Source organism: Mesoplodon bidens (assembly GCF_964165515.1).
Source record: "Mesoplodon bidens genome assembly, chromosome: 2".
In the NCBI taxonomy this organism is placed as follows: domain Eukaryota; kingdom Metazoa; phylum Chordata; class Mammalia; order Artiodactyla; family Ziphiidae; genus Mesoplodon; species Mesoplodon bidens.
Window position 1 is genome coordinate 2,158,459 of NC_138177.1, and position 27,564 is coordinate 2,186,022.

The 27,564-nt window shown below is 59.2% G+C and overlaps 1 protein-coding gene across 1 annotated transcript in view; it reads left to right on the forward strand.

The window, feature by feature from the left end:
• Positions 1-238: 238 nt before the first annotated feature.
• The window catches only part of CACNA1S (calcium voltage-gated channel subunit alpha1 S), a gene marked incomplete at both ends in the record, with an annotated part of 59,686 nt that continues 32,360 nt past the window's right edge, over positions 239-27,564 (forward strand). Inside the window, 12 exons of the mRNA XM_081225318.1 lie at positions 239-390; positions 1,969-2,074; positions 14,661-14,800; positions 16,859-17,001; positions 17,126-17,278; positions 18,632-18,837; positions 20,084-20,187; positions 21,868-22,013; positions 22,440-22,521; positions 24,291-24,451; positions 26,408-26,633; positions 27,105-27,312. Of these exons, the coding sequence (XP_081081444.1) occupies positions 239-390; positions 1,969-2,074; positions 14,661-14,800; positions 16,859-17,001; positions 17,126-17,278; positions 18,632-18,837; positions 20,084-20,187; positions 21,868-22,013; positions 22,440-22,521; positions 24,291-24,451; positions 26,408-26,633; positions 27,105-27,312 (1,827 nt within the window). The remainder of the gene's footprint in view (positions 391-1,968; positions 2,075-14,660; positions 14,801-16,858; positions 17,002-17,125; positions 17,279-18,631; positions 18,838-20,083; positions 20,188-21,867; positions 22,014-22,439; positions 22,522-24,290; positions 24,452-26,407; positions 26,634-27,104; positions 27,313-27,564) is intronic.

The window sequence follows — 27,564 nt, forward strand, 5'->3', positions numbered from 1 at the left end:
GGCTGGGCAGGAACGACAGCTGCCTGGCCACGGGAGCTCGGCTGGGCAGCAGAGAGCCCGTGGAGGCTAATTTTACTCCCTGGGAGCAGGGAGAGCAATCCCCGGCCCGCCCCGGCTGGCTCAGCAGGGCAGGCTCGCCCAGGGGCTCAGCCGGCCAGTCCCCAAGGCAGGGGCACTGGGGACTCAGGGAAGAGAGGGCAGCGGGTGGAGAGCAGGAGAGGCTGAGGCTCCGGGAGCCATGGAGCCGTCCTCGCCCCAGGATGAGGGCCTGAGGAAGAAACAGCCCAAGAAGCCCGTTCCCGAGGTCCTGCCCAGGCCACCCCGGGCCTTGTTCTGCTTGACTCTCCAGAACCCCGTGAGGAAGGCCTGCATCAGCATCGTGGAATGGAGGTATCCTTCAGGGCCAAGGGGCTGCACGGAGAGTGTGTGTGTGTCATGGGAGGCAAGGACTGGGGCTCACAGATCACAGGCTTTGGGGGCCAGAGACAACCGGGGCCTGGGGATGGAGCTGGGAGCCTTTGTGAAGGAAGCCCTCAACCAAGGAGCAGAGGAAACCAGCAGGGCTTCCAGGGCCCAGGGCTGAGGCCCAGGTCCTGAAGGCAGCCTGGGTGCCTCTGTAGTGTCTCTGGAAGGTGCTGGAAGGTGTGCCCAAATCCCCAGTCCCCAGCGTCAAGGGCTCCTCTCAGCCTCCCTGGGATATGGGACAGGGCTGGGGTCGGGGGTGGCGACAGCGGGCCGGGCGGGGAGGAGAGATGGGCCTGCGCCGCGCTCTGCTGCGACAACAGGCCTGGGTGGGAGGCACCACGTGGGCACAGGGACGTGAGCCCCCTTCTATGTTGGCATTAGCTCCGCGAGGAAGAATAATGAAAATTTCCAGCTGATTTGGGGAAGAGAGGAAGGGGCTGCAGAGGGGGGCGGCCACTGTCAAGTGGGTGCTGAGTGAGCTGCTCGGGGATATTTGAAATACTTCGGAAGGGTTTTGGGAGCCCAGGCTCCCACCAGCTGTTCCCTAAAGCAAGGAGAGTGAGGGAGCCGCAGGGACAAGGAAAACCCAGGCGGAGCTGGAAGGTCTGGGTAGGAGCCAGCCCTGCCTTACGCGGCACCCAGGAGCCTCGTGCCCTCCTCTGTCTGGGGGGCGGGGGAGGACTTCCCCACCCGTCTCTCTCGCCTGCATCTTGTCCCCTCTCCAGTCTTCTGCCCCGAGGCCGCCTCTCTTCCAACCGCAGGGGAAGGTGGCTGGGAAGGGCATGGGGTCTCCCTCTAGCCATCTGTACAGGGCATCCCCCAACCACGCACGAAGAGCTGGGCCCTCGCCCCTTCTCCCCCTCAGTGCCCTCCACACCCGTCCTCTAATGGTCAGCCTCCCTGGAGGCTGTGCTGCTCACCAGCAAATCCAGGGAGCCTGGTGGGGGTGCCCTCCGGAAAACGGCTGGCAGGGCCTGTGTGGGTGGGCGCACGGCCCTGGGGCCACGGGTGCCCTCGGTTACCGTCCGTTAGCGTCCCCTCCTCAGGCTGCAGAGTCCAGGTTTCACCCCTCCCGGCCCGCTTCCCGGGGGTGCTTAGCCCAGGCCGCAGCAGCCCCAGCCTCCCTTGCTGATTCTGCGAGGACGCCGCGGCGTGTCTGGCCGTGGCTGCGCGGAGCGGGGAGAGCGGTGGTCGGTGGAGCGGGGGGTTGAGGGGGTCGGTACTGAGACAGGGGCTTAAGACTCCCCGGGCCTTGAGGCTGAGTAGCCCCCAGCCAGGAGCCAGAGCCTCGTGGTCCCAAAGCGTCTCAGCGGATGCTCTCTGTTGGAGGAGAGGGAGGCGGGTGCCCCACAGGAGCCTGGCGCCGTCTGTGCCCTGCAGGAGGGCAACGTGGACCCATCAGCCTGGCCTTGTAGTCAGTCCAAACAGACCCCCAGCACGCTCTTCCCCTTAATCCCACGAATCCCACGCCTCACTCAAGGGCTCTTCTTAACCCTGCACCAGACCATTCGAGACCATCATCTTACTCACCATCTTCGCCAACTGTGTGGCCCTGGCCGTGTACCTGCCCATGCCGGAGGACGACAGCAACTCTCTGAACCTCGGCCTGGTAAGATGGGTCTTCCCTTCCTCCTGCCGGCCTGCTGCCCAGGCTGTGGGCTGGTAGATGATGCTGGAGCTACAGCCCCCAAGGATACAGACCCCACGTCCCCACCACCTTCAGGACTGGCTGAGTGGCTCAGAGCTTTGCAGGGAAACCTGGCCGGGCTGGATTCCATCATATCATCACTGGGCAAGTACCCACTGTGCCAGGGGCACTGTGCTGAGGTCCTTACAAGAGTAAGCCACGTCCTCCTCACCATGGCCCCTAAACTAGTTCCATTTGACAGATGTGGAAACTGAGGCTTTGTAAGGCCAACGATGGGGGCTGAATGCTGAGTTCCCTTCCCTGGTTGTAACCCGGAAGGATCGTGTTTCTGGGGAGCTTGCCTTTCTGGGGTGGTCTGACGGAGAGAGAGCACATGTGTTAGAGCCACACTCTTCTCACCCCGTCACCGGTAACAAGTCCACAGGCCAGAAAAGGCCGCGGCTGGAAGGGGCTTTCCAGAATCAGGCTGTCCTGGCTCCTCCCCAGCTCACCCTGTTTACGGATGAGAAAACTGAGGCTTAGGGGGGGTAAAAGACGGACTTACCCAAGAGCTAGATCATAATAAAATGCTCGGCGTTTATTAAGTGCTTATTAGATGCCAGGTTCTGTGCTAAATAATTTACATTATTGTCTTTTTCACTTCCGGTAACTGCCCCCATGAAGTCAGTAACGTTATTAGACCCATTACAAAACAAGGAAACTGAGGCTCAGGGGGTCACCCCCATGCACGCGTCTTCTCCCAGGGTCTCAGACGCGGGGCTCTGACTTTCAGACCTGGCCTGGATAGCTGTGCCACCAACGTGGAGACAGTACGAGGGCCCCTGGGGAAGCCCCTGGAGATGTTGTTCTCGGGCATTTACCAGGCTCCCGAGGGGACGGGCCGATGGACCCGCCCTTTCAGCAGGCTTTTCCTGCACTAAGTCTGCGGGGTGGGTGGAAGGAGAGCTGTCAGCGTGCGTCCAGGGCCTGAAAGGATGGCATTTATTTCTGCCTCTGCTTTGTGCTGGTTTCCATAGGAATCTATCTTGAGCTGGGGAGAAGCTGGGATTCTAAGTGTGTGCTTGGCTATAAGTGGAAAAGCTCGGAGAGTGGGATCCAAAGCAGGCAGGCCCTGCGGTGAGGCAGGCGGGGAAGGTGCTCCTCGGAGGCTGGGCCCCATGAGGCCGGTCCGTTGTCTATGCTCTGGAATCCAGGGGGGCCCTGCATCCGCTCCATCCTTTAGGAGTTCATATCAGGGGCCCTCGGTTCCATTTCAACTCCTTAAGAAGTTGACTATTTTGGAAAGAAACTGCACCCTCCTTGAACGTGTAGAATCAGACTTTAGTGGGTATGTCACCTGCCATCTTGAAACAAAACGGCTGCCCTAGAAAGTTCACACGGTGCTGTGGGCTCGCCTTTGGCCTGTGGGCTGAGTGACGGAGGCTTGCGTAAGTTCTAGGGCTCGTAGAGACAGGGGGATGAGTTCCCTGGCAGAGCCGGACCGGAAACCTTCCCAAAGTAACGACCATCACGTCGAAGGTCAGAGCTGGGTGGGTCGTTGCTCATCGGTGAGGGACCCTTTGTTGTGAAGCCCAGAGAGGGCAGGTGATACTCAAGGTCACACAGCCAGCTCCTGGCTGAGGCCTCCCCGCTTCTACTTGTAGTTATATGCTGATCTCCACAAAAGCCAGCAAGAGGGAAGGGAGGGCAGTTAGAGCAGGAGGGAGGGAGATGGGGGCTTTCTCTCTTCCTCGCCCTATTGGCCGCTTTGTAGGAATCTGAGGAAGGTCTGGGACCCCCCGCAATCATCCAACAGAACCGTGGTTGAGAGAAGGGAGGCCCAAGGACCCACTCTGCACCAACTTTCTTACTTATTTACCAGATACTTGTCGTGTGCCTGTTACATCCCTGGCACGTACAGGGGACCTACTTGTGAACCAGACAGACATAATTCCCATCTTGACAGAGATTAATTTATCCAATCAATCAAACAAGCAGTTAAAATGCAATGGGAAACATGCAAGGTCTGGGTGCACTTAGACGTTGTCCTGGAGGAGAACCTGAGTGAGACGGGGTGGTCAGGGTGGCCCCAGCGGATGGCACGTCTGCCCCGAGCCTGGAGGGCAGGGCCGGCTCCACGGGGTGTGACCTGCACTCGGGAGGGCCCTGGGCTCAGGGGGTGACGCTCTGGGGTCGCGGCAGCAGAACATGTGATAATTTCATCTTTGAGTCCACGTCTTGTAAGTTGGGGCCACCGGGGGCGGGGCGCGGGGACGGGGCGCACTCGTGGTCCTCCCTCCGTCACTTCCCACCCCTTCCCTGTCGCTGAGGACAGACCCTCAGCTCGTCCCCTGGGAGGCCCCGTGGCAGAGCGTGGGCGTGGTCCTGGGAGCCTCAGCGCTGGCACACGTGCCCTTGGGTGTGTCAGGACCGCCACGGAGGTGGCTGTTCCCAGCCTGGGCCGACAGCACCGTGGCCCATTCAGAGAGGGCCCTGCAGGGTCCGGCTTCCCGCCCACCTCCCTCCCGGGGCCCAGTGCCTCCATGGGGGAGGTGGTGGAGGCACTGGGCCCATGTGAAGAGCCAGGGCATGGCTGGGGGCGGCGTGTGCGCTGGGTCACGGAGGGGAGGTGCCTGGGAGGGTCTGCACCCTCCACAAAACACTAACTAGGCCATAAACCCCACCATGCTAGGCTGACAAAGGGAGCGCGGAAGGAAGGCATGTTAGCACCTTTAATGGCACAGGTTGTGAACAAGCGCCGTGCACTTGCGTCTTGCGCTGGGCCGGCCAGTCCTGGGGCGGGTCCCGGATGAGGGTGGGGCATGGAGCAGAGGCTGTCGTAGCCCCGCAGGACGAGAGCTCTGGGTGAGGGGGCCACGTGGGCAAAGGGCTGGGGGCACGAGGGAGAGAGATGGGCTGGGATCTGGAGCATCTCTCAGGCCATCAGGTAGAGCGGGTTGGTGGTGGGGAAGCAGGGAAAGTGGTGTCCAGTGGAGCTGAGGCCCAGGTGACGGTGGAGACGGAGAAGTGGGAGATTCAGGAGGGGGGATCTGTGGACTCGGTGCCTGATGGGCGTGGGGACAGGGCGTGGGGGAGGGGAGGAAGAAGGCGAGGGTGACACTCGGGTTTCAGAGGGGGTGACGGAGCAGATGGTGGTATCGCTTTCCGAGACAGGCGTTCCTGGGGGAGGAGCGGGCTGGACTGGGGGAGGGGGACGGCGAGGTCAGTCCCAGACAGTGCAGGTGCAGAGGCCTGCGTCCACCCAGCACAGAGATTTGCAGGTCTGAGCACTGGGCGAAAGAAGCTCCCTCACTTTGGGTGACTGCAGACTAGCTGGGGTGAAGGGGGAAAGGTCAGGGGGCAAGAAAGCCTTCCCACAGGGGCCTGGTGTGCAGACTCGAGGCAGCTGGCACCCTCGCTCGTGGGAGGGAAGGCTCGACACCTGTCCTGGGAACAATCTCCCCTGGGAGGCAGGGGGCCCCTCCGGAGCTTCTTCCTCCCCCCCGCCCCCACCAGCTCTCACTGAGGCTGAAAGCTGCCTGGCTGGAGAAGCCGATGGTGGTTCAGACAATGGGCTCTGGAGCTACAGCTGTGTGATCTTGGGCAAGTTACTTAACTTCTCTGTGCCCTCAGTTCCCTCACTTGTAAAATGGGGATAACACCGTAAAGTTCAGAGAAGGTTCTGGATGAGTCAAGCCCTTATAACTTATGCCACGTTGTCTATCGACACAAGGAATCTTTATCATGCGGGGGTCACAGTGCCTCGGCGTGGGCTCCCCGGCCACAAAGCCCCTGGTCACAGAGACCCCAGGTTGTTCCAGAGTCAAAGGGTATAATCCCTAGCAGCTATGACCAAAGGATTATTTCAGACAAAAATTCTCCTCCACCCCACCCACCATCTGTCCCCAATCTCTTTAACCCTTCTCTTCTCCTTCCAACATCCAACTCATCTGGACGGCTTTCCTGACCCCACCCCCCGCCCCATCCTCCAGCCAATCATCACCATCGTCATCATCACCATCATCATCTTCATCCTCAGCTGTCGGGCACCTGCTCCATGCCAGGCGCTGCTCTGATGCTCTCAGGGCATTATCCCCCTGAATACCCTCCACGGCCTCACAAGGCAGCACTATTATATTTCTCACTTTTACAGATGAATAAACTGAGGCACAGCGCATGCCCAGTGGACTCCGTGGGCAGACCTGTACCCTCAGTGGGGCATTGGATGTGGCTCCCTGGACATCAGAAGGGGACACAGGAGGAGAGTGGTCTCTGCTTCCCTGGGGAGTGGCCTGGGGGGGCGGGTCCCAGGACAGCAGGTCCCGGCCCCTCCCTGCGTGAGACCCTACTTTCTGCTGACTGTGGAGGTGCAGCCCGTCCAGGCCAGGACAGACGTTAAGATCCAGCCCCACCCCTACTTGCCCCAGAGAGCAGGCTGCTTTAGGCCTGCAGGACCAGTGGCTAACACAGCTGTCCCAGGGTTCTGCCAGCCGAGTGGAGGCTGGGGACACCGGTCACAAAGGGGCACCATGTGTCAGGGAAGCAGGAGGATGGAATAGACCCTGAGCTGCCCCGGGGCCAGCAAAGGGCAGGGAGGTGAAGGCTGAGACCAGCACCCAGGGCGCTGGCCCCCAGCCCAGACCAGGACCCTGCAAGTCCAGCTCTGCCCCTCGAAGGGCTACCTGCTCCCTGAGACCTCAAGGAGCCCTGCTCCTGGGGGACCCCCTGACTGAATTAATTAAAGGAAACCTTTGGGAGGGTCTCCATTCCAGCCTGTGCCAGCCTGAGGGGACCCACGTGGAAAAATAACAGCCGTGACCAGAGTTACCAGTTCTTGGGACAGGCTAGAAATGATCTATCTATCACTCGCCCACAAACTAAAAGTAAAAACTGATTAAAATATAGAAGGAACGCATGTCAGAGGTTAATTCAACGCATAAGAGAACAAGGAGGAGGGTAGAATTGGCTCAAGGAGAATTTGAGAAACAGGAATCTCCGCTATTGGAGAAAAAGTGATAGGCTAGGACTGCCTGCCGGGTGGCACACTGAGCTAGCCACAGGGCAATGGAAGTGTGGCCATGGGATGACGGTTTCTATCAGGCAGAAACCATTTGTGTTTCTACTGGGCAGAATCCGGAGACTCAAACAAAGGTACAGCCCCGAAGGTCAGTGGTTTTCAGGGCGGGGCATTTGGCGGTGCCTGGGACTTGGGGAGGAGCCTGTGTCCTGAGCGCCTGTAGCAACTAGAGGGCAGAGGCCGGGGATGCTGCTACACCTCCCCCCCTGCAACTCACAGGACAGCCCCACGCCTGCCAACAAAGAGCCGTCCACCCCAAATACAGGGAGTGCTGAGGCTGAGAAACCCGCCCTAAACAGCCGAAGACTCCTTGGCCAGACCGGTTAGCAAAGGTTCCAGCAAGGACACGGTGCCTGATTTCCGAGTTCTAAATGATTTTTGGTGACACGGGTCAAGCTAGCCTTGGTGCTGCAGGCGCAGGGAGGCCGGCGGGACTGGATGGGCCTGTCTCCCCTCCGGGGCCTCCCTCCCTCCCTCCCAAGCCCGCCTGCCCTCAGACCGCAGCCCCCGCACATTCCTGGGGCTCTGGTTGCTGCTGTCTAAGCCTCTGGCATCCAGGGCGCTGTCTTTTTTTAGGGTCCGGAATGTGCCTGCTGAGGCCACAGCCCACTCCACCTCCCCTCGGACGGACCCCAGGTCTGGCCTGGCCCGTCAGAGACCCTGGACTTGCAGGGCACAGGCGTCCCAGCCGGGGCCACCGGACAAGCTTCTGGCAAAATGACAGGAGAGCCTGGCTTTTAGGCCCCGCTCGGAGCCTTCCCTCTCCCACCGAGGGGACTTAGAGCCCCCCACCCTCACCCGCACCCCTCACCCCAGGCACCGCGTAGGCACCGAGATGGTGGACGAACAAATCTTTCAGAGACGCCCTGAGCGCTTGGCCCAAGCCGGTCGGTCTCGGGGGAGCCCTGGCAAAGCACAGGCCTTCCATCAGCCACAGCGCCTCTGGCTGACTTTGGTGGCAGCTTTCTCCAGGCCGTAAGCCCCAGCGCCCTCCTCCGTGCCTGGGCGAGCAGGGGGCTGCCCTCCCAGGACCGTCACGGTGACAAGTGTCTGGCAGGCACACGGAGATGGCTGAGTAGGTGGCCATTCTGTCCCCTCTCTGCCCTCACAGTGCTCCTAGCCCACAGCCAAGCCCCTCTGAGCCCAGGCCTGGGGGGCGAGGGACAGGATCTGATGAGCCCCTCCAGGGGTCCCTGGGTGCCCTTTCTCCCCCTCCCAGCACGGCGTGGTTGAGGCCAGGGACCCTGGATTCACATTATGGCCCTGCCGCTCAGAAGCGATTCTGGAGAAATTACTTAACCTCTCTGTGGTTCAGTTTCCTCATCTGTTAAATGGGAGTAAGAGTGCCCCCCTTCAGGGTCCCTGTGAGGATGAACTGTGTGTGTGTGGCTAGAACAGGGCCTGGCACACAAGCTTAATGACCCACAGCCGTTGTCACCACCATTACCCAAGACAGTACCATCTCCCACCCTCTCCCAGGTGGGCTCCCCGCTTTCCCTCCTCCGCCATCACCAGCCACCCCAGGAGAAGAGGCTCCTCCTCTGTGACCCTCAGCTCCGCTGGCTCCCTTGTCTGGACTGCCCCGCACGCCTGACCCGCCTGGACCCCTGGGAGCTGGTCTCCTTGCGGGAAGAGAAGGGGAAGGCAGGGTGGTGGGGAAGCCTGCTCAGACCGCATCCATTTGTGTGAGAGTTCACCGGGATAAATATAGCCACTTCCCTCACTCCAACAGGTCATTTTCCAGACCTGGAGGCTCAGGTGGTCATGCAGACAGATGCCAGGGCCCGGGACACCTGTGGGCGGTGCGGTCACAGGACGCCCGGCCAGCTTCCCCGAGACGCTGTTGGCCAAGTCGGGGCAGGTGGGCTGGAGCCCCACTCCCCTCCGAGCCCCACCTCCCTCAGCTGCACGTAGGAAAAGCAGCAGAGTAGGGATGAAGCTCAACCCACCACTGGGGTGCCCAAGAAGTACCATCTTTATTCCTAGAAACTAACTTCGTTTGGGTCCTAAGCCCACACCCGTCTGGGATGGAGGGAACGTCAGTCAGGGCTGTTCTCTGGTCATCCGGCTGCCCCAGGCCCGGGTCTCAGGCAGCACCAAGAGGCAGGGGCTGTAGGGCCTCGCCCAGCCGGGCCGAGGCCATGTTGTTCTGGCCATATGGCTCCCCAGGCCACCGTCCGCTGTCTCCACGTTCAGGAAGCAGGGGGCCTTGGAAAGGCTGGACCCTGCCTTCTCAGGGGTCCTCAGGGACCTCTCCCAGACCCAGCCACATCTTCAGGGTGATGTGAGGGAGCAGGCCCAAGGTCGATCTACCCTTGAACCTCCAAACCCTGGGGTGAGTCTCTGTTTTGCTGGGGAGACGCCTCCACCATGCCTCCCACACCAGGGTCGGGCCTCAGGAAACCACCGTCTGGGACTTACCTCCAAACCTCTCCCGAGGCACAGGGCCCAGCATCTGCTTAAGGGGTGAGACAGGGGATGACTCCAGGAGGGAAACAGTCACTGACTTGTAAAAGCATCTCATGGCAGCTGTGCCCGCCAGCCTGCTCCGAGCGCTGGCTGTGAGGACCACCATGGGCCACCCCACTACAGGCACCAGCTCCCCGTCCCTCAAACAAGCCCACTTTGGCTCATTGAAGCAGACGTGCCTTAAAGAGTTAACAAATAGAGTGGAATGCCACTCCCCTCCCCCCCCCCCCAGTAAGATTTGTATCCTAACAGGTCACAGTGCCTTGACCCTAAGGAAGGAGCCTCAGCCCTGGGATGGGTCGGCCGCCTTCCCAGGACCTGTGACCACAGCTGCCTGTGGCTTCTCTGCAGCCCAGCTTGTTAGGGTCTTTCTGTGGACCCTGCAGATCCCAGAGCCCTCCAAGGGGCTGCCGGGGGCTGGGAGGCTGGGGCCCAGGCCAGCTGTCGGGCAAGCCCCAGTGCCTGGGACAGGAGTGCGGTCCCTCTGCAGTCAGACAGGGACACTGAGGCCGAGCAGGCCCCCTGGAGGGAGCCCAGCCCACTCCCACCCCCTCCCCACAGAGCCCGGGGCCTGCCAGGGCGGGTGAGCAGTCAGGCCGGGGTAGCTGACGCTTGGAGAGGGAGGACTCAGCCCGAAAATAGAGGCAGTGAGAGGGGGGGATGCGGCCTGAGCCCTGCTGTTTCCAGCCCAGGACTTTGGGAGGGTCTGGCTCCAGCGCCCCCAGAAGCAGGTGCAAGGCCTGCGGGTCAGGGTCACATACCAGGCCCACCTCTGGCCAAGCGTGGCCCCAGGGGCCCAGTGAGAGGCCTGTCTGTGGAGGGACGTTTGGTAATTAAGGTCCTCCCTTCTAGGGAGCTGGTATCGGAGCCCTCGCCTCAGAGACAGACAGGCTTATGGTCCTCCCCCGAGGTCGGGGGCCAGGGGGGCCGGGGCAGGCGTGTCTTCCCTGCTCTGGAGCCAGAGCCTGGGGGCTAACGAACCTTCTCAGGAATAGAGATTGTGAGGCTACACCTGCTTTTTTTTTTTTTTTTTTTTTTTTCGCGGTACGCGGGCCTCTCACTGTTGTGGCCTCTCCCGTTGCGGAGCACAGGCTCCGGACGCGCAGGCTCAGCGGCCATGGCTCACGGGCCCAGCCGCTCCGCGGCATGTGGGATCTTCCCGGACCGGGGCATGAACCCGTGTCCCCTGCATTGGCAGGCGGACTCTCAACCACTGCGCCACCAGGGAAACCCCACACCTGCTTTTGAGGTATGTGGTGGCAGAGGTTAAATTTTCCATTGTGCATTCATTCAGCAAACATTTCTGGAGCACCTACTGTGTGCCAGGCAGTACTGTGTGCCCCAGAGCAGAGCTCCGCAGACAATCTGTGAGGAAAGACCAGTTTGTTGCTGTTAAATCTCATCCAGCCATGGGCTGACCAGCTGTCCTCCCACGCGGGACCACGTCACAGCATGTGCCGTGTGGGACTCAGAGCCCACGTTGGTCTGTGATCCACCCACGTGCTTGGAGGTTGTGGCACGTTGCTCTGATGGTTCCCAAGTGCTGCTTCTCAGAGGCTCCACGTCGCTCATCCCAGGGTGATGACCCAGCGCCAGGGACACTGACACATCAGACACCCGCGTGGCTGGTGTGGTTCTAGATGCCGGTGACACAGCAAAGGCTCTGGACTGTACATTCAGGCCGGGGGGGACAGTCAAAGGAAGCAGAGAAACAGAGCATGGCAAGCAGTGACAGCTGCTGACAAAGAACCCAAGCAGGGGAAGAAGACAGCTGGGGGAGGGGAGGAGGGGTCCGGAGGGCCTCAGTGGCAACTTTGGAGTTGGGGTCCTAAAGAAAGAAGACAGCAGCTGTGGGGGTCTCTGGGAAGGAGCTTCCAGGCAGAGGGAACAGCAAGGGCAAAAGCCCTGAACCCCAGAGATCTTCGGGGTTGGGAGGGGAGCCGTGCCCAGGGTGAGCATCAGAATTGCCTGGTGGGCTGGGGGAGTCCTGCCACAGGCCTCCCCTTAGCCACCACCAACAGAGACTCAGGGAAGCGGCCCGTGGGTGCCCCTGGCCCCCGCCCAACTCCCATTGCCGTTGGGGGAATGTCACCTCTTCTGTCCTGTGGCAGAGAAACCAGGGGGACCCTCGCTCTTGGGGCCCCCGCTCGTGGTCTCGGGGGGCTGCAGTTTGGCGGAGGGTGGTGGAGAGCAACACAGTGGTACGGGGACTGCGGGACACACAGGGGGAGATCGCCCTGCGGGCCCCGAGGGATCTGGGCAGATGACAGGTCTGCTGGGTGACGGACCTGGGGACACAGGCAGAGGGGCCGCTGTGGTCAGGAGCGACGGGACCGGGGCAGCGGGAGAGCCGGGGCCTGGACATCACACGGGGGCTGTCAGGGGGTCGTGCAGGCCGGGGAGGCATGGGGACCCAGGCTGTGCGAGTTTGGGGGACAGGCCGGCCGGTGCAGAGTGCAGGCGGATCCAGCAAATGTTCGGGTGCAGGAAGGCCTGGGCTGGGTGGGTGGAGGTGCCCAGGGCAGAGCCACGGGAGGGGTCCGGAAAGACCCCGGCTGTCCCCACTGGGCAACTCAGTGCCACTGGCCAAGACAGAGACCCCTCGGAGGAGCAGGCTCTGGGGCAGGGAGTGCCTGGTTGGGTTAGAGGTGGGCCGGACAGAGCCCAGGCCCGTGAGCCGCCCCCAGACAAGACCTCGGACCACAGCTCCGCGAGAACCAGTGCATGCAGTGCGGAAAGGCTGTCACCCCCTGAGCATCAGGAGGGGCCCGGCGAGGCGGACGCTCCCACACGACGGTCTCCTGTCCTCCGCTGATTCTGGCAGGGGGCAATCGTCATCTCTGTTTTACAGATGAGGAAACAGAGGTTCACGGAGGCTTAGGCACTCACCCAGAGAAACAGCTGCCGAGAGGACCCCAGAAACCCCCTGCTTCTCTCTGCCCGCTGGAGGGGGAGCCTAAGGGAGCGGGGATGGGAGGTGGGGGGTTGGGAAGGCTGATGACGTGGATCTCGGACAGGTAGCCAGGGAAAGAGCCCAGGCCGGAGGGGCTTGGAGGCCACCCAAGGTGACATCGGTGGCACAGTTTCTGTGACACAGGAAGGACCACGTCCCCCTGCCTCTCCTAGGGCGGGGGCGTGGGGTGTGCGCACTCAGGGCTCCCACACAGACTGCTCTAATTACAAGTCCTCCAGGGTCGGGCCGGGGGAGCTATCGGGCCGCGGAACCTGCGGGACCCCAGGGCCCTCGACGAGCTCCCTGGGAGCCAGGCGGCAGCGGGACAGGCAGGGGCAGGTGCGGGAGGCCCTCCGGGTACGTGGCTGGCCGCCTGGCCTGTGAGCACGGCAGCTATTTTGGGCTCTGTTTTCCCTCCCCTCAAGCCCACTTCTGCCTTGCCCCTGGGGTGGCAGCCACTTGGGCATGTACACGCTGACTCAACTTCACTCTGCGCCTCCTGCCTCTCTCCTGATGCTGTGTCTGCCTCCCGGGCAGCCTGCCCTGCGGGGGAATGGACCCCCGCCCCCCTCAGCCCTGCCGTGGCCGTGCTGCGCCCACCCCCTCGCAGGGGCCACCCGGACGCCCTTGGCAGGGCCTCTCCGTGGAGCGATTGCCCCAATTCCCACCGGTGGCCCTACACAGGCCCTTGAAGGGAACGGTGCTGCTTTGCATTCTAACCCTACCTTACTGTTTTCTGGAGGAAGGAGAAAGCTTTGGAACTACAAGTTGGTGGAAGGAATTAGGGTCCACGTTAAGGAAAGCAGGCTTAGCCCATATATGCCTCAGTTTCCCCCTCAACATACAAAGGGAGACCTTGCTTTCAGGAAAAGGCTCTGAATACCAAGTTGGGAGGGTTCTGGGACCAGATCCATAGTAATGAGCCGTTGGCGACCTCTTCCCTTGCTTTCCACATCTACCCACTTGGACATTAAAGTAAATTCCCTTCCAGGTCACTAGCAGGGTGGCCCCAATACAGTGATGGCTCCCTAGTGTGCTGGCCCGGTGGTGGCGGGCTTTCTGGGGTGGGGGTGGGTGACTGACAGTGATACGGGCTTGGGTTGTGAGGTCCAGAGCACGGTGGTCCAGTTCTCTCTACGTGCTCCTGTGGTCCTGCAGGGCTGCAGCCCGGTCTGGGACGGGGCGGGCTTAGGGAGGGCTCGCTGGTGAGGGTGCGTGTGCAGGGCTCTCAGAAGCCGCCAACCTGGCTGGGATGGCTGCAAGGACAGTGGCGTCAGCCTGGAGCTCTGACGGAGTGACCTGCTTCTCCAGAAATAGCTCTCTCCTGGGCCCAGAGGACAGGGCAGGGTGACCGGGCCAGGATGGGAGGCTGAGAGAGCTGGCCAACAGGGGAGGGCCTGGGGGAGTGGGCAAGGCCTTCTGCAGGGGGCACTAAGCCGAAGCCCTTGGCCTCCGACCTGTGGGGCCTCGTCCAGGCACAGTGACCCCCAACACCCACCGGCGTGATGGTGCTCGTGCCCTTTAAGTGGCTGCCTGCAGGCCGCAGCGGGTGTGGGCAGCTGGGGTGGGCCGGGGGTTACAGAAAAGTACATGAGAGGTAAGACCCTGACCAGCCAGGGAGGCCCAGCTGGAGTCCCGAGGACTGCCCCCCACCTCCTACTGTGAGTCCTCGGGATGAGGGAGGAGAAAGCCACCCAAACAGGAGCCATCTGGGGGCCTTCACTCTGGGGGCCGCCCTGACCGTTCATTTATTCGTCCAGTTCTAGGCCTGAGAAGTGAAGTCATTAAAAAAAAAATAACAAAAATCCCCACACCTCATGAAGCTTATACTGCAGTGAGTAAGATAGGAAATGAACCAGATGGAAATATATATGGCATTTTCAGCTAGGGATCAGCTAAGAAGATGAGGTGGGAGGAGGAACACAAAATGGCAGAGGCCCCCTGGGGAGGGACCACGCGCGGGGGGGGGGGGGGAGCTGGCGGTGGGGGACGCTGTGGATAAGGCCGCAGAGTGGCCAGAGCAGAGCGCGGAGGTCGGGGAGCCGTGGTGTGACTGCCTCGCCCCGCAGGAGAAGCTGGAGTACTTCTTCCTCATCATCTTCTCCATTGAGGCCGCCATGAAGATCATCGCCTACGGCTTCCTGTTCCACCAGGACGCCTACCTGCGCAATGGCTGGAATGTGCTAGACTTCATCATCGTCTTCCTGGGGTGAGTGAGGCTTGCGGGTGGGGTTGAGCTCAGCGGGCTGCCCGAGGGCCCGGAGGCAGGTGCGGCAGTGCAGGGGTGTGGGCGGGGGGGCAGCGGGGGCGCCCACGGGTCACACCCTCCCCAGCCAGGCACCGCCGGTCTCCTTATTCTCTCTCTCTTTTTTTAAAAAATAAATAAATTTATTTATTTATTTTTGGCTGCGTCGGGTCTTCGATGCTGCGTGCGGGCTTTCTCTAGTTGCGGCGAGCGAGGGCTACTCTTTGTTGCGGTGCAGGGGCTTCTCACTGCGGTGGCTTCTCTTGTTGTGGAGCACGGGCTCTAGGTGCGCAGGCTTCAGTAGTTGTGTCACGTGGGCTCAGTAGTTGTGGCTCGCGGGCTCTAGAGCACAGGCTCAGTAGTTGTGGCGCACGGGCTTAGGTGCTCCACGGCATGTGGGATCTTCCCGGACCAGGGCTGGAACCCGTGTCCCCTGCATTGGCAGGAGGATTCTTAACCACTGTGCCACCAGGGAATTCCCTCCTTATTCTCTTCACACAAAACTGGAAATGTGTGAGTGGCTCCAGTGCCCAGCAGTTTCTGGACGTTCATAAATTTCTCATGCTTTATTATCGTCTATTCATTTATTCCATGGACCTGTGTTGAGCACCTGTTATTTGGGTCCATGAGAACAGACGTTTAATAACCTGTATGAGCCTGCTTGGGCTGCCATAACACGATGCCACAGACTGGGGGGCTGAGACCACAAAAATGTATTTTCTGACTGTTCTGGAGGCTGGAAGTCCAAGATCAAGGTGTGGCCAGGTCTGGATTCTCCTGAGGTCTCCCTCCTTGGCTTGCTGACGGCCGCCTTCTCGCTGTGTCCCCACGTGGCCTTTCCTCCATCCACACGCACCCTTGGTGTGTGCCCAAGTTCCCTCTTCTTCCAAGGACACCAGTCAGATTGAATTAGGGCCCGCCTGAACAGCCTCGTTTTCACTGAATCACCGCTTTAAAGGTCCTATCTCCAAATACTGCCACATTCTGAGGCCCCAAAAGTCAGGGCTTCAACATATGCATTTGGAGTGGGGGGAGCATGGTTGAGCCCATAACATAAGGTTTGGTAGCCACGACCTAATTATAACAGCAGCGTTTATCATACACTTACTATGCGCTTTACATGTACCATCTCATTTGATTCTCCCAACAATCCTCTTATTTTCTCCATTTAAGGAAGGTAAGGCGCAGAGAAGTCAAGCAACCCACCCAAAGCCACACAGCCAGCCAGTGGCAGTGCCAGGATTTAAACCGAGGCACTCTTGCTCCAGAGGCTGCTCTCTTAACCACTAGGCTGCCCGTCCACTCAATAAAAATTATATCGCTTATCTACTAATTGCCCAGTGCTGCTTCAGGCACAGCAGGGAAAAGAGAACTCTGTGAATCAGCTTCTGCCCTTGACGGACTGCCTGGCTGGAGGCCACGAGTCTGTGCAGAACAAGGCCACACAGCGCACCGCTGTTGCACACGCGGTGCAGCCCAGGGGGCTCCAGATGTCAGCAGAAGGATTCATAAAGAAGGACTTGAGATAGGCCTCAATGGATAATGGCAAAATCTGAGTAACCTGAGCTCAGGAAGGACCGTAAGGGGCTTTGTCAGCAATGCGGTGAAGCAGAGCCCGAGGGAGAACCAGCTCCGGGCCCTCTCCTCCGCGTTTCCCCTTCCTCCCACCGTGAGCGTGGGCCGCTGGAACCCTCCACCCAGCACGGGGTGTGCTCAGCCCCCGGCCTGACCGTAGCTGCCCGCGGCGCCAGCATCTCAGCCACCTTCAGGACCCAGAGTGGCCATCACAAATGGACCCAACACTCTTCTTACTGAGCCTGAACATGGCCTCGGGATTTTTTCTAAAACTCCCCAGACGGGCGTCACCAAACCAGAGCTAGCGGCTGATGAACTGTACCTTCCCGCCTTCCCCGAGTCTTTCCACCGGTACCTTGAGCATGGATGGGACCCAGGGCCCCTGACCCCTGGGGCAGAGGCTTAGCTGACCACTGGGTCGTCTTCTCTCCCTCTCGTCCTCCTCAGGGTCTTCACCGTGATTCTGGAGCAGGTCAACCTCATCCAGAGCCACACAGCCCCGATGAGCAGCAAAGGCGCAGGCTTGGACGTCAAGGCTCTGAGGGCCTTCCGCGTGCTCAGACCGCTCCGGCTGGTGTCCGGGGTGCCCAGTGGGTGGCAGACCCCCTCCCCCTCGCCCCAGTTCTGGGCCCCCTCCTACCTTGGTGTCCCAGAGGCTTCAAGGGAGGGCCAGGAGGCCAAGAGGGGGGCTAAGTCCGCCTTCTCCCCCCACAGGCCTGCAGGTGGTCCTCAACTCCATCTTCAAGGCCATGCTGCCGCTGTTCCACATCGCCCTGCTCGTGCTCTTCATGGTCATCATCTATGCCATCATCGGGCTGGAGCTTTTCAAGGGCAAGATGCACAAGACCTGCTACTTCATCGGGACGGGTGAGCTTCCCAGGCCGGGGTGTCGGGAAGGGCTGGGGACATCTCCAGAGAGGGATTCACCCAGCCGTGGAGAAGCCCTAGGACTAGGTCGTTGCTTCCCCCATCCACTGACCTTGGGGATGGGTTTCTCCTGGACAAGGGAGATTGGGGGAAAAACAGCTCTGCTGGGGTCAGGGGGCAAGGGGAGTGAGCGGTCAGGTTCTTGCTCTGAAGCACCCCTGCCCCAGATAAGGCTGGTGTCCTTGGGCTTTCTGGCCACTTGTGGATTGAGATGTAGGCTCAAGATCAGCCCGAATTTCTGTCTGTACTTGCCTTGTAACTGGAGTCTTAGCTTTAGTCCAGGGCCCACAGGGTGGGGATCCTCCCCACTTCCCTGCGCTCCCCCAAGGGGACAGGCAACCCAGCTCCAACGACAGCTCTCACGGCGTTTTCGCTGGTCCTGTTCCTAATCTGCCCTGTCTCAGCCTCCTCCTGTCCCCATAACAATCTCTGTCCTCTCATAGCCATTATCAGGGCAGAGAGGAGGGGGCTTTCTAGCACAACCTTCAAACGAAATTCGAGGGTCTCGCCTGGTGTTCACACGAGTTCTTGACCAGTGCTGACCAGTAGCACTACCAAGCCGCTCTGGGATGGGGGCTACCCAGCTTCGTGGGGCTGGGGACCACACGCCAAGCTCAGGACCATCTGTGCCCCCTATCCCACCTCCTGAGGATTGAGCCCTCTGGTGACATGGTTAAGGAAGGGCCACTCGATCTCTCACGGGCTGACCTCTCTGAACAGAAAAGGAGACCAAACCTACCCAGGGGAAAAGGGGACCCAGATGTCATCCACATTGCAGGCTTTAGAGACAATAAGAGCCCCATTCATGGGCCCCCTGGATGCTAAGGCCTGCTGGGGACGCCCCCTAAGAGCAGACCCACCCCAGTCTGGATGTCTGTCCAGCGCATCCCAGCATCGGGGTGCATCCCCACTTCTGTATCCCAGACAGAGCTCTCAAGCCGGAGTGTGAGGCCCGGTCCACACCTCCGCCCCAGGCCAGGCTGCTGCTTCCTTTTACAAAGCTCTGTGGGTACAAACGATACATCACATCTGCTACGTCGGTTGTGGTCCCTAGAAGCCGCGCCTCCAGTGAGGCCCTGGGCCCGAGCTCCTGCCTGCAGACGCCTGTATCCCTGTCCGTATCCGTGTAGCCGTAGCCGTATCTGTATCCGTGCCCTCGGCCCAGCCCCCATGGTCTGAACCACACTCTCCCAGCAAGGCCACGTCCCCGACTTTAAACTGATGTTGAGACCCGCACCCTGCTGCCCCCTTACTGCCCCTCCGCCGGTGCTTACCACCCCCGCCCGCCCACAGACATCGTGGCCACGGTGGAGAACGAGAAGCCGTCGCCCTGCGCCCGGACGGGTTCAGGGCGCCACTGCACCATCAACGGCAGCGAGTGCCGGAGCGGCTGGCCAGGCCCCAACCACGGCATCACCCACTTCGACAACTTCGGCTTCTCCATGCTCACCGTGTACCAGTGCATCACCATGGAGGGCTGGACCGACGTCCTCTACTGGGTGGGTCTGGGCCCGAGCCCGCCGGCTGTCTCCCCACCACAGGCTCACCGGGAGCGGGTGGGGCCTGCCAGTGCCGGGCTGAGGGTCTGCTGCTTCTCCTCGCCCCTCCCCGGGGAGCCCTTCTGGGCCTCAGGTGTGTGTCCTAGCATCCTTGGGGGCGGCCGAGGTACCACCTGTGTCCGCAGCCCCAAGAGCACGTGAGGGATGGAAACCAGGAGCTCGGCGGGTTCTGGTCTCCTCTCCTAACTTGTCCTAAGCCTGGCTGTGAGTGACTTGCTCCTGATGGCCTGGAATCTCAGATTTCCTGAGGAAGGAAGGGCCCTTTGAGTCTCTCTTCTCGCTGCTGGGCAAGATTGCTTTCCCATAAAAATATGATTGGATATCAGGTTCCTCATCTGCATCATAGGGTAGTTACGATGGGGGCATTAACTGAATTACCACAGTGCGGGCACCTAGTGCTGTAGAAGTTCCCTTGTTGGAGAAGGTCACTTGTTTGGTGTTACAAGAGTTAGGTTGCGTTTCTTTTTTGATCCTCCAACAATGGGAGGCATTGATCCCATTTTCCAGATAAGGAAACCGAGGCTCAGAGACGTTCAGTAACTTGGCCACTCTTGGACTAGTGAGCGACACGACCAAGAATTGACCTCTAACCTTCCGGCTCCAACCCCGGAGCTCAGCCGCGGGGTGACACTGCCTATGGGGGACGCTTGTAAACCCATCAAATGCTTTGCAAATATAAAGGATTAGTGTGAGTAGCTCTCGTAAACTCGGATTATGGGAGCCAATTACTAAACGTTCCAAAGGACGGTCACGCGTGTTGTTTCGCCCGTGAGCAGCCTGTGAGGAACGAGCTCAGGAGGCAGATGGAACGATGCTCAGAGATGTCGGCGCCTCATCCAGGGTCACAGACGTGCTTCCTTGAAGGAGCCGGCCAAGTGCAGGCCAAGGCTTTTTAGTGCTTCTTCCTGTGAGAAATCTCGGTTGTAAAGAGGCCGACTGGAGGTGGCCGGCATGACAGGGTCAGGCAGGGAGCCCGGGGGCTGGAGAGAGGCAGGCGTCAGTCCCACCGGCCAGGTAGCCATCAGCAAGGCCCAGTCCCAGGTCCTCAGGCTAGAAGAGGCTTCCTCTCTGGACCCAGATGGCCTCTTTCCTTGCCCCCACGGTCGGGTGCAGTGCGTGGGCCAGCTTGACAAGGGGGCCTAAGCCCTCACATCGGGGATGGGGCTCACACCTGCGTCTGGACCAGGTCAACGATGCCATTGGGAACGAGTGGCCCTGGATCTACTTTGTCACCCTGATCCTGCTGGGCTCCTTCTTCATCCTCAACTTGGTGCTGGGCGTCCTGAGCGGGTAAGGGGCTCAAAGACAGCTGGGAGAGAGGGGAGGAAGAAGCGGGGGGCGGGGAAAGGAGGGGGAGGGGGAGGAGGGGAGGCAGTGGGCGGAGAGATGTGGCTTAGAACCCCCGCTCATCCCTGGCTCCCCTTTGGCCAGAAGCGTGCTCCCTGTTAGCCAGGAAGAGAACAGGTGCAGGCAGGAGCCCCTCCAGTCTTCACCTTTCTCCCTTCTCCTCAAGCCTTCTCCCATCCTCACTTCCTTCTGTCCACGTGAAGCCCCGAGACCCCAGCCTCCTGTCCCTGGAGGTGCTTGGGCTGAAGCTCGGCACTGAGCATGGCCTTCGGGCTAAGCACACAGACTCTGGAGCAAGAGGCCCAACTTTAAACCCTTGCACTACTGCTTGGTGGCTGTGTGACCTTTGACTAATTACCTAACCTCTCTGTGCCTCGTGAGCCACATCTGTCACATAGGAATAATTTCAGTGCCTGTTTCACAGGGCTGTTGGGAGGATTAAATGAGTTAATACCTATAAAGTACTTAGAATGGAGGCCAGCACATCAGAAGTGCTGAGCACTCATGGTCATTATTTCTCTGTGACGGCTCCACCCAGCTACGGTGGGCAGCCTGGAAGTGGCCATCGGCCCCGTTGTGCCTCACCATCACCCACCACAGGAGCTTCCCTCCAGGCACTCTGGACATAGAATTCAGGGGGTCCATGGACTAGGATAGGAAGAACTTGCCTTTATTTTTTGAGTCTAACTGAAATGCAGCGCTTCCTTTCATGAAGTGGTACCAGCTCTGCCCATGACTTGTCCCAACAGGAAGCCCTTGTCATATCACAGGTGTTGCAAATATTACTACTTCAAAATTATGACAGTTATTAGACTGCGGCTGATCTTGCTAGTTAATGATTCAATAAAGAAGCATATATGTTACTTTATCACCACTTTATAGTTCAACAACTATGTTTTAACTCATCGGTTCCTTTGTCAAGCTATGGTTTCATTTGGAGCATTTTACAGCGTTGTTCTGAGGAGTGACCCATAGGTTCACCGGACCCCCAAAGGGGCCAGGGCACAGAATGGTCAAGAGCCCCTCCTGCCCTGGGCAGTGCTGAGGGTGCAGGCGGTGCGAGCCGACCCTGCTGCCCCCAGCCCACCCCTCAGAGCCCAGTGAGGGGGGACCGGGCTGGATTCCCCTCCTCACCCTGCGTGGGGGCTGAGGGCTCCCCCTGCTGCTCTGAACCCTCGCTGACCCTCGGGTCCTTTCCTTCCAGTGCTGCTGCCTGGTTTCTTCCAGGCCCAGGAGCATGTCCCCCAGGGCCTTAAGTCTGCAAGCAGAGCTAAATTCCTCAGGCAGCCTAAAGGGTCAGGGCAGCACAGAAAATCGGAGGGTCCATGGCAAATCTGTTAGGGCAATGGACGGTCATGTCATTAACCCATATGTCCAGGGTCACCCAAGACAAGGCGGGAGAAATGAGATGGGAGGAAAAGAAGGAACGGGGCGGGGGAGGGGCCCTGGAGGGCGGGGCTGGTGAAGGGGAGAGGGCTGCCCCTCAGCCTCCCTAAAGGGCCCCGGACCCCAGGCGACACTGGGCCAGCGGGGGCACGTCCGGCCGCAGAACGGGCTCCCTCGCCCCAGGAAGCTCCATCCCTCCCACTGCGGTCTTCCTCCCCGTCCCCTGCCCCCCTGCAGGGAATTCACCAAGGAGCGGGAGAAGGCCAAGTCCAGGGGAACCTTCCAGAAGCTGCGGGAGAAGCAGCAGCTGGATGAGGACCTCCGGGGCTACCTGAGCTGGATCACGCAGGGCGAGGTCATGGATGTGGACGACTTGAGAGAAGGTTGGAGCCACGGGCCGAGGTCGGCAGCCCCCCCAGAGCTGCCCTCGCGGTCAGCTCCCACACGGGCACCTCCACACCCGACCCCCCCGCTGCAGCCCCAGGGGGCCCATTGGGCAGGAACAGCATCACCACTTTGCAGATAAGAAAACCCAGCCCCTAGAGGCCTAGCCTGACACCTTGCGATGGAGGCGGCCTGCTGTGCCCTGGGCCCTCCAGGAGCGCGAAGTACCAAAGTGCTGCACTGCCCCTTGGTGACCCGCCCTCCCCGCCGATGCGGGCTCTCTAGGGCTCAGGAAAGCGCAGAGGGAGGGGTCCAGGCCCACCCAGGGTCGCTGTCACAGGTGTCCCCAGTCAGCGGGCCCTTTCCAGGTGTGTCCAGCCCAGAGGGGCCCGGAAGCCTGGCCAACTGTACCTGTCTGTCCCCAGGGAAGCTGGCTTTGGATGAAGGTGGCTCTGACACAGAGAGCCTGTATGAAATCGCAGGCTTGAACAAAGTCATCCAGTTTATGTGAGTATCTGCCCAGCTGCGGGTCCTCCCAGCCCGCAACTCCCTGAGACATGTAGTTAGACCCCGGTCACCTCCCTAGGTGGCTTTTGGGTCGCTTTCCCTTAGCGCAGTTGGAGGGCACTGGGCAGATGACCTATTTACTCACCACGTAAGGAAGAAACTGGGAGCTGGTGGGATAATTAGTCCTGGAAACCTCTGCTCCGGACGGGGAGTTAGCCTGTGGGCACCATGAGCTGGAGGCAGGAAGCTGGAGAGGACAGTGTGTTCTGTTTGGCCACTTCCTTTTCCAAATTCATACATGACTGTGATTTTGAAAGATCCAACAATAGAGAAATACTTCAAAGAAACGACGAAGGTCTTCTCTGCCCTTTAAAGAGGTAACCATGGTAACAGTTAGATTTGTATCCCTCTGAAGCCTCTTGTACGCTTTCCTTTCTCTTACACGCACACGCGCACGCACACACACACCCCGGTGGTTTTTGGTTTTGTCTTCACGTTTTACACGATGAGGTTTTCTCATATTAACCACTGCCACCTCAGAACCAAACACAGTGCCCAGCACACGGGAGGGCTCGTCGGATAAATGAATGCGATCCACACGTAAACTAGCAACTGACATTTTAAATTTAGAATGTTCTATTGAGGGCAACTATATGCAGACACAAACCTTTTTTTATTTTTCTAAGACTTTCTTTTTTCAGAGCAGTTTCAGATTCGCAGCAAAATTGAGCTGACGGTGCTGAGATTTCCTGCCTGCCCGTCCCCCCGCCACGCCCAGCGCCCCCCACCATCAACATCCCCAGCAGGTGGTCCATTTGTTACAACTGATGAACCTGCATCGTCCGAGTGCATAGTTTACGTTGGGGCGCACTCTTGGTGTTGCACGTTCTGTGGGTTTGGGCGAACGTATAATTTACACGTACCCACCGTTATAGCGTCGTATAGAGTATTTTTGCTGCCCTAAAAATCCTCTGTTTCTGCCTGTTCACACCCCACCTCCCAGCCCTGGCAACCAACCGCTGATCTTCCTGTCTCCATGGTCTTGCCTTTCCCAGAACGTCGTCGTTTAATTGGACTCACACAGTGTGTGTGTGGTCTTCTCAGATCAGCTTTTCTTACTTAGTGACATGCGTTTAAGGTCGCTCCACATCTTTGCAAGGGGGGAGAGCTCACACGCCGTCTTTGGATGTATCGTTGGATGTCAGGCGTTCCACAGTGTGCATACGTTGTAGTCTGTTTATGTAATCTGTCCAGTTTGGGGCAATACACACAGTGCCACAGGGAACCGTTGTGCATAAGGGTGAACCTGTCTGCCGGGCAGATCCCTAGAAACAGGCTTGCTGGGCCAAAGGGCGCGCAGGTTCTAACCTTGGTGAGCGCTGCACAAGGTGGATCCGACAGGGGAGGTGCCTTTCTGCCTCCCCTACACCAGGTATGACCACGTCGTTCACGAATTGCCTTTATGACGGGCAAAACGGGGCAGTGTTGCTTTAATTAAGGTGGAAACGCACGGAGCCCTGCTCTGCGCCGGGCACCGTCTCTAATTCCCTCCGGGGTCGGCACCATCACTATTCTCCTTTGAAAGGTGAAGACGTTTGCTCTAAGAGGCAAGATTTGCAATCTGTCTCTGCAGCTCACGTCCTTGGCCCTCTCATGTGGCTGGAGGAGGGAGTGGGTGGTGAGACTAAGTGTGGCTGGAGCCGCCTGAAGGCGGCCTTGGGGAGGGGCTGGATGTAGCCCAGCCTTGGCCCCGCCCCCCGCCTTCTCAGCCGACAGTGGAGGCGGTGGAACCGCGTCTTCCGCTGGAAGTGCCACGATGCGGTGAAGTCCAGGGTCTTCTACTGGCTGGTCATCCTGATCGTCGCCCTCAACACCCTGTCGATTGCCTCGGAGCACCACCACCAGCCTCTCTGGTTGACCCACCTGCAAGGTGAGACACGCGGCTGATGGCCAGTGCTGGCCAATGGCACCTCAGGTTTTGCAGAAGAAGTCATTAGATGTCGACATTGTTTTCTAGAACTTCTAGGCAGTGGCACTCTTTTCCTCGTGGCATTACCAGGGGCCATAACAGCAACAAGTTGGAGACACCTCAGGTGCTCGCCAGATGTCTGGGCAAATTATCACAGACACTGGACATACAGATGACCAGTAATTGAGCATGTCATGCATCCAAGTTCAAGTTCTACTCCAGAAACAGCAATCTCTCACCAACTATGTATTACAAACATACCCTGGGTAAGGCCCAGAAAAGAACGCAGGGCACACGGAGAAGGAATGTACCTCTCTTGCCACCAAGGAGCTTCCTGAGCCGGAGGAAAAGGCAGATATTGATAAGTGATGTCAGGTCAATATAGGGAGGGCAAGAGTGGAGGTAGATATAAGGTAACAGGAGGATTACAGAGGAAGGGAGGCTGGATAGTAGGAAGACACTATGTTTAAAATGATGCAAGAGGGAATTCCCTGGCGGTCCAGTGGTTAGGACTCAGCGCTTTCACTGCTGTGGCCTGGGTTCACTCCCTGGTCAGGGAACTAAGATCCTGCAAGCCACACAGTGTGACCTAGAATAAAATAAAATAAAATAATGAAAGAGATAAAAGAAGGAAAATAGAAAAGAAGATTGTCTTCTTCTATGGAAAGGAGATAGGAAACAATGCTACAGATCAGATGCCTTCATGCATGCATCCATCCATCCACTGATCCATGCATCCATCTATTCATCCATCCATCCATCCATCCATCTATTCATCCATCCATCCATCCATCCATCTAACCATCCAGGCATGCATCTATCCATCCATGCATCCATTCCTTCTTTCATGCATGCATCCATCCACCCACTCATCTATCTATCCATCCACGCATCCATTCCTGCATCCATCCATCCATCCATCCATTTATTCCTTGCAACCAGTCTTCCTGAGAGTCCCTCGAATGTGCCAAGCATTGTCAATGCGCCGTCAATGACCAAATGTGGACAAGATGTGAACAGTGCCCGCCGAGAACAGTCAGAGATGAATTTGAGGTTCCTGGCCTATGCAGATAGATGGATGATAGTGCCACTTGCTGAGATGGGGAAGTCAGTCAGTGACCAGGCATTTTGGGGGGATGGAGGAGGATGGGCAGTACCTATCAGCTTAGACTTGAGCATGTTGAGTTTGAGGTGCCTCTGAGACATCCCAGTGAGATGTTGAGGAGACAGATGGAAAGTAGGTCTGGGACCCAGTGGAGAAGTCTGGGCTGAAGAGTCAAAATCCGGAGTCATTGGCAGGTATGGCAATCGAAGCTGTGGTCTTAGAAGACATCACCAGATCCCCAGAGGACGGTGTGTACTCATGTGCACAGCTCAAGTCCAGCACTCAGGGGTGAGGTGGGGGTGCATCTGCAGAGAGGGTGCAGGAGAAACAGGAGAAGCAGGAGAAATGCAGAAGGATGTGGCATCCTGGAAGCCAAGGAAAGAGAACGTTTGAAAAAGCAAGAGGGGACTTCCCTGGCGGTCCAGAGGTTAGGACTCTGCACTTCCACGGCAGGGGGAACAGGTTCGATCCCTGGTCAGGGAACTGAGATCCCGCAAGTTTAAAAAAAAAAAAGCAATAGGCTGATCAACAGTGTCAGCGCTTCTGGGAGATCAGGGAAATGGGGTTAAAATGCTCACGGTTGATCGGTGGAGTGAGGAGGGTGGACCTACCGAACACAGTGTCGTTTAGTTTCTTAGAAATCTAGACTGTGTTCCTCCAATGGTGAAAATTCACCAGGTTTTCCTGGATCTGGAGGGCAGGGAAAGGAAGATGCCCTGAAAATGCAGGGAGGGTGTCCAGGGTGGAGGGCTTGGCCAAGGCAGGCGGGGCAGGGAGGAGAGTGACACCGAGCTGCGTGGCCCACCCTGCAGAAGTCGCCAACCGGGTGCTGCTGGCCCTGTTCACCGTGGAGATGCTGATGAAGATGTATGGGCTGGGCCTGCGCCAGTACTTCATGTCCATCTTCAACCGCTTCGACTGCTTCGTGGTGTGCAGCGGCCTCCTGGAGATCCTGCTGGTGGAGTCGGGGGCCATGACACCCCTCGGCATCTCCGTGCTGCGCTGCATCCGCCTCCTCAGGATCTTCAAGATCACCAAGTGAGCGCCCGCCTGCCCGCACTGCCCCATCCTGCGCCTCTGCAGGAGAAAGCACCTTCCGCCTTCCGCCTCGGGCGTCTCGGGTCTTCTTACCTCTCACCATTGTCTGTGGTGTGGAAAAGAGGGAAGAAAGGGGAAAAGAAGAGCCTGGGAGCGGGAGGGAGGAAAGGAAGATGCAAGGGGAGCAGAGAAGGGGGCAGTGGTGGGGCGGCCGCCCGGGCCGGGGCTGCACAGGAAGGGGTGGTCCTCACCCCCGTGGGGTTCAGAGTCTAGTGGTGGCACCAGCAGCTAAATGGCCGTCCTACTAACGGAATGAAATGACAGACCAAGATCTGTGCTCTGGCGGAGGGAAGCTGGGTGTGCAGCCCGGATCCAGGCAGCCCTGCCGGCCCACGCCTCCCACCAGCCCCCAGCCTCCCCCACGCCGCCCCCACTGCAGGGACGCCGGGGGGTGCTGCCCGTCTCCTCCAGGTACTGGACGTCCCTGAGCAACCTGGTGGCCTCGCTGCTCAACTCCATCCACTCCATCGCCTCCCTGCTGCTGCTGCTCTTCCTCTTCATCATCATCTTCGCCCTCCTGGGCATGCAGCTCTTCGGGGGCAGGTACGACTTTGAGGACACAGAGGTGCGGCGCAGCAACTTCGACAACTTCCCGCAGGCCCTCATCAGCGTCTTCCAGGTAGGCAAAAAAAAAAAGCCCGCTGCCTGCGGTTGGAGATCGGGCATCACCTCCTCCAGGAAGCCTTCCCTGATCTGACGTCACCCTCTGGGCCCCCGCATCCCCTCCAGGCCATAGTCGCGTGTCTGTCTCCTCCACGCTCTGGAGGCTGGGCGCTGTGCCCAGGGTGTCCTGTGTGTCTTCGTCCCTTCACCCAGCAGAGCCCTGGCCCACAGTAGGGCAGCCGTTAATGAGTGGAGTTGGGTGGGCAGG